Consider the following 12,558-nt stretch of genomic DNA (forward strand, 5'->3'; position numbering starts at 1 on the left):
AAAAAAACACTGTATGATTAAATAGTGAATCAAGGGAACAAATGAATAAAACTGTTGGTATAAAACAGTTACTTGAGTTTGGCTGGTGATTGAACTGATCAGTCAAACTACTGAAATAAAGATATACTGGAATGGCAAAAGACAGCACCAAATATGTAACAATGTCCATCCATCCTTTATCTTTACCCACTTCTTCCTTTTCGTGTCACGGGGGTCACTGGTGCCCATATCCAGCAGTCACTGTGCATGAGGCAGGGGACACCTGGACAGGTCTCCAGTCCATCACAGGGACACATAGAGACAAACAAGTCAAACAACCATTCACTCTCTCTCTCACCTAGAGACAATTCAGAGTTACCAATCAGCCTAACATGCATGTTTTGGTCTATGGGAGGAAACTGAAGTACCTGGAGAAAACCCACACAGTATGGAGAGAACATGCAAACTTCACCCAGAAAGGCCCTAGTTGGAATTTGATCCGTCGACCTCCTTTCTGAGAGGCTAACAATAAAGTCTTAATGTAGAGTCTTAGTCCCCATTTACACGGACACGAAGAGGACATAGTTTTTTTTATGTTGATTTGAGGAAAAAATCTGTGTTGACATGGCCAGATTTGCTGTTTACATTTACCCGCAGGATCCCCCCCACCCAAATCCGCTGTAGTTGCCATGCCAGGTCATTAGTTGGCAATGCGAATTTTAATAATAATAATAATAATAATAATACATTTTATTTGTATAGCGTTTTTCTAAATACTCAAAGATGCTTTACATGAGTAAAAAATAAAATAAAATCAACAATGCATAACACATAAAAACACAGTAAAACATTTTAAAAGGGCAAATTTAAACATTAAAAGCAATTTTAAGCAGGTGGGTTTTGAGTTCTTTCTTGAATCTGGAGAGATGGGAGCAGGCACGAAGCTGTTGGGGCTGTGAGTTCCAGAGGGTGGGGACAGCGATGGAGAAGGCTCTGTCTCCCCAGGTTCAGAGCTTGGTCCTACAGGGGAGAGACAGAAGGTTGGCATCGGAGGAGCGAAGGGAACGAGAAGGAGTGTAGTGATGGAGTAGGTGGTCAGGTATGGAGGGGCAGATTATGGAGGGCTTTGAATTTGAATGTGATGAGGAGGTTCTTGAAATGGATGTGCTGAGTGACAGGGAGCCAATGGAGTTTCTGCAGGACAGGAGTGATATGTTCACTGGAGCGAGTGTGGGTGAGAAGCAGAATTTTGAATATATTGCAGTTTGTTGAGAGTTCTGGATGGTGTACTGTATAAAATGCTATTGCAATAGTTGATTCTGGATGTGACAAAGGCATGGATTAGGATTTTCGCTGTGGAGAACTTGAGTGATGGGCGGAGTCGTGCTATGTTTTTGAAATGGAAGAATGCAGTCCGAGTTATCTGTTTGACGTGTGATTCGAATGAAAGAGTGGAGTCGAGAAGAATACCAAGATTACAAATGAGTGGGGATGGAGTGAGAGTGATGTTGTCAAAGTTGAGGCAGAAGTTTTGAGTGGACTTGGTAACACTGATTGGACCAATGACGGGTATGTCAGTTTTGTCAGTATTTAATTTGAGAAAATTGTGCTTCATCCAGATTTTGATGACATTTAAGCAATGGGTGAGGGTGGAGTGGATGCTGGGGTTTATGGATGTAGTAGAAATGTAAATCTGTATGTCTTCAGCATAGCAGTGAAAATGGAGGCCATGACGACGGATGATATTACCAAGGGGGAGGATGTAAAGGATGAAAAGGAGAGGATCAAGCACTGAAACTTGGGGGACACCCTGGGAGAGAGGGGTTTTGGAAGAAGAGCAGCAGTTGATGTGAATAAACTGTTGCCTGTCTGTGAGGTAGGACTGAAACCAGGACAGTGATGTTGAAGTTGGACTTGAGATGGGACAGGAGGATGGAATGACTGACGTGTCAAAAGTTGCAGTGAGGTCCAGGAGGATGAGGACACTGAGCTGGCCAGAATCAGAGGAAAGGAAGAGATTGTTGGTAACTTTGAGAAGAGCTGTTTCGTTGCTGTGTTTTGGACGGAAACCTGACTGGAATGATTCAAACAAGCTATTGGATTTGAGGTGGGTCTGAAATTGATCAGCTATGACTCGCTCTAAAATTTTAGACAGAAAAGGAAGATTGGATATATCCTGATGCATGCTCAATAATCCAGGTAGAAAAATCTAAAAAAGTTAAATCTGGTCCTCTGGACATTCAAAAAAACAAAACAAAGCAAAACAACAAAAAAATATAGAAACGTTTCGTCTCTCATCCGAGAGACTTCCTCAGTCTGAGGTGCTGTATTCAGCTCAGTCTCTTAAATAGCACCTTCTCAGAGTGGATCAACCAGTTTGCTGCTGACAACCAAAACCAGCTGATCACATGCTCAAGAAGGACCATCAGCCTAACAATGGATCATTAGCACCTGATGGCTGTTTACTATTCACAGAGGGCTGAGTGATACTAGCAATCACAGCATTGTAAGAGGGGGACAGTTGAACCTGGAGGCCTCCACCCCTGTTTAATGATGGACGGTTTCTTTTCACAAAGATGGCCTCCTTTACTCCTCTCTCAAACCATCGTTCCTCTCTGTCCAGGATGTGAACATCTTCATCCCTGAAAGAGTGACCGCTGGCCTGGAGATGAGTGTAGACCTCAGAATCCTGGCCTGATGATGTTGATCTTCTGTGCTGCTCCATCCTTTTGGCCAGTGGCTGTTTAGTTTCCCTGATGTAAGACTGATCACCCTCCTGACACTGAACAGTGCAGTGAATGTGGGGACAGCTTTGCTGTAGCTTCACTACTAATTAATTATTCTTAAAGGTAGTTCAAGCACAAAGAATATTAATTATTTAAATACAACGGATTCTTTCTTTTTCGAGTTAAATTAATGCCATGTGACCGAGATAACTGAGGATTGTTTAATCAGTGACATGAGACGCCATTTTATCTTTGATCCATCAGAATAAATGCGGTCATTTATTTAACAGAATCAAAATTTAACATCAAAACATGTGCACATTGATTTGCTGATTTGTTTCTGATTTATAAAAACTTGGCACGCTTTACTAACAAGACAACAGAACATTACTGATTGAGGCATCTAGATTACTGGCAAAATAGAAAAGTTTAAGGGAAGGAATGGAGAAGTTTAAAAGTAAGATGGATGAGGGAAGATGTATGTTGTTGACCAGAATTAGCACGCTTCTTTCAACACCAGCTCAAACCCTCGGTCCACTTAGTGCGTGACAACTCGTGACGTCTCTTTACCTTTGCAGATGATGGATCAGCTCCAGTATAGATGTCCCTATGCACGCTAGCTATACAGCGTCTCCAGTCAGGGTGGCTGGTTATCGTCAGAAGTCGTGTGGCTTATTCCGTTCAACAGAACAAGCTTCCTTCGAAGTTGTAGGGCGTTATGCCCGGGTGATCCAAAAAAGTTTAATCTGGTCCTCTGGACATTCAAAAAACAAGAAAACAAAAAAACAAAAAACAAAGCAAAAAAAATGTAGAAACGTTTTGTCTCTCATCCAAGAGACTTCCTCAGTCTGAGGTGCTGTATTCAGCTCAGTCTCTTAGGCTGATGGTCCTTCTTGACCATGTGAGCAGCTGGTTTTGGTTGTCAGCAGCAAACTGGTTGATCCACTCTGAGAAGGCACTATTTAAGAGACTGAGCTGAATACACCACCTCAGACTGAGGAAGTCTCTTGGATGAGAGACGAAACGTTTCTACATTTCTTTTGCTTTGTTTTTTGTTTTTTTGTTTTCTTGTTTTTTGAATGTCCAGAGGACCAGATTGAACGTTTTTGGATTTTTCTACCTGGATTATTGAGCATGTATCAGGATACCCCCGGGTGAGTTCACAGCAAGGCGCTGTGACTCCAGCTGGGATGGATGGACCCTCGTCTCACAGTCAAATCCATCAGCTATTGATTAAATCTGAAAGTTCCTTAGGAACTCTCAGGAAGTCTCCATAGTCCCAAGAAAGACTCAGGAAAACTGAGTAAGACTCCAGGAAGACTGAAGAAGACTGAGTCCGAAGTTCTACTCAGAAGTGGAAGACTCCGGTGAAAGACTGAATAGTTCCAGGAAGTGTTGACTTTTAAACAGTACTCACTTCCGGTCACTTGGTACTTCCTGATTGGTTGAAACAACCAACAGGGGCGGTGTTTCAGTGATGTCAGAGGATTATTAAAAATCAAGAGGGGATGCAGGAATGTTTAGGAACAGGTAGTACAGACGGAGAAATGTTTATAAGAGGTGAGAGGAAGCAGGTGCCAGTTGCTTCTTATTTACCGTCTGCTAGGTTTAAAAACAAGACACTTTGTTCTAATAACTTGCTTTCTGACTTTTGACCGACATCACTACTCCTCATTCAGACAGAAGATCAAAATGCACAATTACTTTGTAAATAGACATTTAAAATGATTTCTAAGTCTAATGAGGTTTAAAAATCATTAATACTGTTTCACAGTTGATTTTAAATTAGTGGTTCACTTCAACATTTAGAAATGGTATGAACTAAACACACTTTGATTATCAAGATATTCTAAAATAGTAATGATAATGTAAAAAAGAAGAGTGTTCTTTCAATTGATTAATTCAGGATACAATTAAATAGTCTCTTGATGAGCTAATTTGTATTTCTGGACTCAAATCAATGAAATAAGAGTTCCTGTCCCATGAAGGTCTTCAGAGACAGATTGTTGTCGGAGGCCTAGTTCACTACAACAGCATACACAATATTACTCTGTTTGTGCCAGGGGACTGGATCTTTGGGATGAACCAGTCTTTGCCGTAATGTATTTTGGGGTTTAAAAGCCACTGGGACGTTATGTTTAGAAAATAAACGTCTCAGTTTCTCTGATACTCCCTCAACATATGGAATGACCACTGGTCTGGGTCTGGGTTCCTCCTTTTCACCTGTTGGCTGACTGGAGTCCTGTTTGGGTTTCTTCTCTGCTTTCAGGAAGGCCCAGTTAGGATATCCACATTGCTCTAGAGCCTATCTTGTGTAGGATTTCTCCTTCTGCCTGGCTCCTGAGTTTGTAGCCAGCTGCTGAATGAACGGGTGAGACAGACCAATTTTACTATTGAGGCCTTTAAGGCCAAAGAAGAGCACATTAAACAGAAACTAACAATGTGTCTAGATCAGACCACTCTTCAGCATGTGTTGGACTGTACAGATCAGGCACGCTTAGCACAGCATGCCAAGTCCAAGACTCGACAACAAAACAAGTTTAACTTACTAATAACTCATCAACACCATCACTATTCCAATAACAACACTTTCAGTGTAGGACAACACTCCAGTAGTCAATTACATGCCAGGGAGACAGAAAAGTGGGTGAAGAATTTATCTGACAGACAGCTCACCCAGCTGGAGACAGAGATTCTTGCCAGGGGAACTGAACTTTGCAGTTGCACCAAGTAGAATTCCTCTGGTTGAGATGATCACAGCCACAGAATCAGCCGTCCGCAACAACAAAATGAAAGAGGGTGAAGCAAAACAGCTCAGAATCAAAGTTTCATCCTGCCTCAGCAATGCCAAACCACCACCTTCCAACATCAGTAGAGAGGAGAGGGACGCACTCACCACTCTTAGCAAGGACAAAAACATCATCATTCTCCCAGCAGACAAAGGAAGGTGCACAGTGATTTTGAACCAGAAAGATTATCATGAGAAAGTTATGACACTCCTTAGTGACAACCACTTACGAACCTCTGAAAAGAGATCCAGGAAGTGGTTACAAGAAGAAGTTGATAGATTGCCTGAAAATTTTGGAGCAGGACAAGGCTATTGACCGTATTGTGTACCACAGACTGTACCCAGGGGAGGCCACACCTAGTCTGTATGGTTTACCTAAAATCCACAAACAAGTTGTACCTTTAAGACCTATTGTTAGCATGATTAACTCTGTCACTTACAATGTTTCCAAATATCTGGCGTCTGTACTCATCCCTTTAGTTGACAGCTCAGAACGCCACATACAGAACACCATGGACTTTGTGGATAAGGTGAGGGATGTCATCATGGAGACTGATGAAACAATGGTCTCTTTTGATGTCACTTCACTCTTTACGTGCATTCCTGTTGATGATGCAGTAGAGGTGGTCAGTTTAAGATTAAAATCAGACACCACTCTGAGCAGCAGGACCACGCTTTCCACAGAACAACTGTGTCAACTCTTGAAACTGTGCCTGCAGTCAACCTACTTCACATATGGGGAGCAATATTATAGGCAGAAACATGGGTGTGCTATGGGGTCTCCAGTTTCTCCTATTGTTGCCAACCTGTACATGGAAGAGGTAGAAAAGAGAGCCTTGATGTCCTTTTCAGGGACACCATGAAGTCATTGGTTCAGGTATGTTGACGACACCTGGGTTAAAATTAAATCTCAGGAAGTCCAACATTTTACTGACCACATCAACTCTGTGGATAAATACATCAAGTTCACACGAGAAGATGTAAAAAATGGCAGGTTGGCTTTCTTGGACTGTGAGGTCTCAGTCTCTGATAGAGGACATTTGCAAACCGAGGTGTACCACAAACCCACCCACACAGACCAGTATTTGCAGTTTGACTCCCATCACCCTTTGGAGCACAAGTTAGGAGTCATCAGGACTCTGTACCACAGAGCAGACAGCATCCCCACTAACTCAGGAGCCAGGCAGAAGGAGAAATCCTACACAAGACAGGCTCTAGAGCAATGTGGATATCCTAACTGGGCCTTCCTGAAAGCAGAGAAGAAACCCAAACAGGACTCCAGTCAGCCATCAGGTGAAAAGGAGGAACCCAGACCCAGACCAGTGGTCATTCCATATGTTGAGGGAGTATCAGAGAAACTGAGACGTTTATTTTCTAAACATAACGTCCCAGTGGCTTTTAAACCCCAAAATACATTAAAGACTGGTTCATCCCAAAGATCCAGTCCCCCGGCACAAACAGAGCAATGTTGTGTATGCTGTTCAGAGTCAGGAGGGCTGTGATCAGTCTTACATCAGGGACACTAAACAGCCACTGGCCAAAAGGATGGCCCAGCACAGAAGATCAACATCATCAGGCCAGGACTCTGAGGTCTACACTCATCTCCAGGCCAGCGGTCACTCTTTCAAGGATGAAGATGTTCACATCCTGGACAGAGAGGAACGATGGTTTGAGAGAGGAGTAAAGGAGGCCATCTTTGTGAAAAGAAATCGTCCATCATTAAACAGGGGTGGAGGCCTCCGGGTTCAACTGTCCCCCTCTTACAATGCTGTGATTGCTAGTATCACTCAGCCTCCTGTGAATAGTAAACAGCCATCAGTGTGCTAATGATCCATTGTTATGCTGATGGTCCTTCTTGAGCATGTGATCAGCTGGTTTTGGTTGTCAGCAGCAAACTGGTTGATCCACTCCGAGAAGGTGCTATTTAAGAGACTGAGCTGAATACAGCACCTCAGACTGAGGAAGTCTCTCGGATGAGAGACGAAACGTTTCTATATTTTTTTGCTTTGTTTTTTTTGAATGTCCAGAGGACTAGATTGAACTTTTTTGGAGTAAGTCAGTTAATAATTCTGAGAATTCAGACAAAAACTGAGAGTAAGCGCCTGGTGGACGATAAATAACAACTATTAAAAGTGGCTTTTCTGATTTCCATTTTGGATGAGAAAAACTGAGGGACAGCGATTCAAAAAAATCATAACTAATAACTGGTTTGGCATTAATCAATAATCCTGACTGAAAAATAGAAGCCACTCCTCCACCTCGGCCAGTTGTTCTAGGAACATGAAAATTTAAATAATTAACAGGAGTAGATTCATTTATACTAACAAAATCCTCCTGTTGCAGCCAAGTTTCTGTCAGACACAATAAATCAATATGATGATCAGTTATCAGTTCATTAACTAACAGGGATTTAGAGGAAAGAGATCTGATGTTCAATAATCCACATTTAATGATTTTATGACTTTGCTCTGGTAAAGTAACTGTGTTTATTTTAATCAGATTTTTATGGTTTATATTTTTAGAGTTGATTTTTGGTTAATGTAATTTGAGCTGTGGGCGAGTTGACACTGTTTCAATGGGGATGTGGGTGGGTAACAGAGGAGAAGCAGCAGAGAGGGGTGGAGGACTACAACTCTGCTTCCTGGACTGGACCCTGGGTTGTCAATAATTTGGGGGATAAACAAGATCAGCCATATTTCTAGAAAGAAGAGCGGCTCTGTCCAAAGTGGGATGGATACATCTCTCCACATCAGACCAGGTTTTCCCCAGAAGGAACTCCAGTTATCTATGTAGCCCACGTTGTTGTAAGAACACCACCTGGACACCCAGTGGTTAAACGATGACATACGGCTAAACGTGTCATCGCTGGTCAGGTTGGGGAGGGGGCCGGAGAAAACTACGGAGTTCGACATGGTTTTAGCAAAGTCACACACTGAAGCAACATTAATTTTAGTGACCTCCGATTGGTGTAACCGGGTGTCATTACCGCCGACGTGAACAACAATCTTACTGTATTTAGCCTTAGCCTTAGTCAGCAGTTTCAGATAAGATTCTATGTCGCCCGCTCTGGCCCCCAGAATGCATTTGACTATGGAGTCCCTAAAGCCACGTTTTGGACTATGGAGCTGCCAATAACCAGGGTCTGCTTCTCAGCGGGTGTGTCACTGAGCGAGGAAAATCGATTTGAAACATGAACGGGTTGGTGGTGAACTAGGGGCTTAGCCTTAGCACTACGCTTGCTCTGGACCGTCACCCAGCCGGCCTGTGGTCCCGGCTGCTCGGGGTCTGCTGGTGGACCGCTAACGGGAGCTAGCCTCTGTGGTTCCATGTTGTCTAAGGGGACCTCGCTAGCTACTTGTTTTTCTACAGCGCGGAGCCGAGCTTCCAGTTCAGACAGCCTCTCCTCCAAAGCTACCGTAAGACTACATTTATTACATGTATCATTACCACTAAAGGAGGCAGAGGAGTAGCTAAACATCTGACACACGGAGCAAGAGAAAACAGAGGAAGATGGGAGAGAAGCAGCAGCCATGCTAAGCTAACACTAGCAAGAGCTAGCAGTGCCAAATACACCAATAAAAACCAACAAGTGTTGAAAGATAAGAGGTGTTTTAAGCACTATCCAAGTGTGTTTGTGAACTACAATGAAAAACTGCAAACGACAGATAAATCTGGAAAACAATAGACGACTCGAGCAAACAATTCACTCGAGCTACCGACATACAAACAGGAAGTGACACAATAGCTCTCACCACGAATGTGCAACGTCACCAGCAGTGTATGAGAGGGAGGCAGATGTAACAGCATTTGGTGATTTTAAAGGATGAGGAAATGTTGTTATTGAGCTTTACAAGCGTGTTGATAATTGAAAAAGTGACTTGGGGTTACTGGAGCCAGAGTGGATGAGATTGGAGTAGTTATTTGACTGGGCAGAGTTTAGTGCATCCTTGTATTTCTGTATATAATCTGTGTACATTTGGAGATGGACAGTTAGACCAGGTTTCTTATACAGTCTCTCAAGTTGACGCTTACGTGATTTCATTTTATGAAGCTCAGAGGTGTACCACAGGGCAATGTGGGTGAAGGAGACAGTTTTGGTTTTAATAGGGGCTAGCTCATCAAGACAAGAGGAAAGAGTGCTGTTGTAATAGGTGTTTTGTACATTCATTTAATGTGCATACACGCTGCCTGGGACAGCCATCTGTAAGGACTTTCCCCTGAGCTGAAAGCCCAGTAATTAAAAAACTTAAGCCAGATTTTGGATACGAGTCGACGAATTTAACACCAAACGGGACCACTTTGTCTAGCAGCTCGACACCAGTCAATGAGCAAACTACCACTGACAAGGATAATGTCAGGTTTCCTACTCCAGTGGTAAATCAGTAGCCGTCAAGCAATGCTACACAGCAGGTAAATCAGCGTTCTACATAATGTTTGCTTGTGTTTACTTTGTTCACACAAGCAACCAAGTGAATTTTTATTTTTACTTTTCCTGTGAGGAGAAACTATCCTCTTGCCAGAGGTGGACGGGTTCTGAACGAGACTCAGCGGTACAGGAGGACATGGAAGAGAGAGATGTTGGATCAAATATTCACTTAAAATTCCCCTCAGTTCTTTTTTTCCAATCCATTCAATGTTTAAGCTATATTAAGCAAAGAAGTAACAGCCTTACAAGCCAATTAAACAACACGGCATCAGTATCAAGGACGACAACAGCAAGGAAGAGTACAGTTCAATTAATGTGTTTTTAAAAGTGTTCAGTTTAATTATCAGTTCTTGTGTGACATACAGTTTGTTGTGTGGGAAAAATAAATATAAATTAAACCTGATGTCTTCATTTTCAACTTTAATAACGTGCAACATGTTTTGCATCACCATTTAATTCAGTTCAATTCAATTCAAAAATACTTTATTAATTCCAGAGGTAAATGAAATGTTGTTGTAACTCATCATCCTGGTTTCATCAAAGAGTTGTTCTAGATGCTGATGGCTGTGGGCAGGAAGGATCTCTTGTATTGTTCTGTTTTGCAGCAGATCTGAAGAAGCCTCTGACTGAAGACACTCTGTTGTTGTATGACAGTCTGATGAAGAGGATGCTGAGGGTTGTCTATAAAGTTCTTCATTTTATGAAGAATCCTTCTTTGAACAATAATCTCCAAAGGTTCTAGAGGAGTCCCCAGAACTGAGCCAGCCTTCTTTATGAGCTTGTTGATCTTTTTTAAGTCACTTGCTCTGGTGCTGCTCCCCCAGCAGATGATGGCAGAAGAGACAGCGCTCTCTACAACAGACTTATAGAAGATATGCAGCATCTTGCTGCAAACGTTGAAGGACTTCAGCTTCCTCAAGAAGTACGGTCTGCTCTGTCCCTTCTTGTAGACGCTTCACTGTTGCATTTCCAGTCCAGTCTGTTGTCCAGGTGAACCCCAAGGTATTTATACTTCTCCACCACCTCCACTTCTTCTCCCATGATGGAAATAGGGTTGGACCTGTTCCTGATTCTCCTGAAATCTACAATCATCTCCTTTGTTTTGTTCACATTCAAGATGAGATGATTGTTTCCACACCATGCCACAAAGCGGTCCACCAGTTCCCTGTACTCAGCTTCTTGTCCATCTCTGATACACCCGACCACTGCAGAGTCATCAGAATATTTCTGCAGATGACAGGAGTCTGTTTTGTACTGGAAATCTGAGGTGTACAGAGTGAAAAGGAATGGTGAGAGTACAGGCCCCTGTGGTGCTCCTGAGCTACTGACCACCTGGTTGGACACACAACCCTTCAGTCTCACAAACTGTGGTCTGTCTGTCAGGTAGTCTTTGATCCAGGTGATGGTTGAGGCCTCCACCTGAGTCTTCTGGAGTTTCTGACAAAGCAGATCAGGCTGGATTGTGTTAAATGCACTGGAGAAATCAAAGAACATGACTCTCACAGTGCTGTCTGCCTTTTCTAGATGACGGTGAGTTTGCTGAAGCAGGTGTATGATGGCATCTTCAACTCCAAGTCCACGCTGATAAGCAAACTGCAGTGGGTCCTGATATGTGCTTGTTTGTTTAGTCAGGTGGGTCAGCAGAAGTCTCTCTAGGACCTTCATGATGTGGGATGTCAGGGTAACGGGTCTATAGTCATTGAGGACTCATGGGTGAGTTTTCTTTGGTACTGGAACAAGGCAGGAGGTTTTCTGGAACCTTCTTCTGGGTCAGGCTAAGGTTTAAGAGGTGCTGCAGAACCCCACAGAGCTGTTCTGCACAGACCTTCAGGACTCTGGGACTGACACCATCTGGACCTGCAGCCTTATTCTGGTTCAGTCTCTCCAGCTGCTTCCTCACCTGACTTCTGGAGACGCAGAGGGGGGGAGGCAAAGGAGGTATCAGCATCTTCTGATTTGGTTGAAGACCAACATGTACAGGTCCTTCTCAAAAAATTAGCATATTGTGATAAAGGTCATTATTTTCCATAATGTAATGATAAAAATGAAACTTTCATATATTTCAGATTCATTGCACACCAACTGAAATATTTCAGGTCTTTAATTGTTTTAATACTGATGATTATGGCATACAGCTCATGAAAACCCAAAATGCCTGTCCCAAAAAATTAGCATATTTCATCCCACCAATGAAAGACAAGTGTTTTTAATACAAAAAACACCAACCTTCAAATAATCATGTTCAGTTATGCACTCAATACTTGGTCGGGAATCCTTTTGCATGAATGACTGCTTCAATGCGGCGTGGCATGGAGGCAATCAGCCTGTGGCACTGCTGAGGTGTTATGGAGGCCCAGGATGCTTCGATAGCTGCCTTAAGCTCATCCAGAGTGTTGGGTCTTGCGTCTCTCAACTTTCTCTTCACAATATCCCACAGGTTCTCTATGGGGTTCAGGTCAGGAGAGTTGGCAGGCCAATTGAGCACAGTAATACCATGGTCAGTAAACCAGTGGTTTTGGCACTGTGAGCAGGTGCCAGGTCGTGCTGAAAAATGAAATCTTCATCTCCATAAAGCTTTTCAGCAGATGGAAGCATGAAGTGCTCCAAAATCTCCTGATAGCTAGCTGCATTGACCCTGC

At 42.9% G+C, this 12,558-nt stretch overlaps 1 protein-coding gene across 1 annotated transcript in view; it reads left to right on the forward strand.

The window, feature by feature from the left end:
- Window positions 1-1,080: 1,080 nt before the first annotated feature.
- Window positions 1,081-12,558, forward strand: part of LOC119413726 (amyloid-beta A4 precursor protein-binding family A member 1-like) — a 123,832-nt gene continuing 112,354 nt past the window's right edge. Inside the window, exon 1 of the mRNA XM_037680780.1 lies at window positions 1,081-1,213. Within this exon, the coding sequence (XP_037536708.1) occupies window positions 1,081-1,213 (133 nt within the window). The remainder of the gene's footprint in view (window positions 1,214-12,558) is intronic.

The sequence above is a fragment of the Nematolebias whitei genome, chromosome 8 (assembly GCF_014905685.2).
Source record: "Nematolebias whitei isolate Nwh7 chromosome 8, NemWhi1, whole genome shotgun sequence".
Taxonomy (NCBI): Eukaryota; Metazoa; Chordata; class Actinopteri; order Cyprinodontiformes; family Rivulidae; genus Nematolebias; species Nematolebias whitei.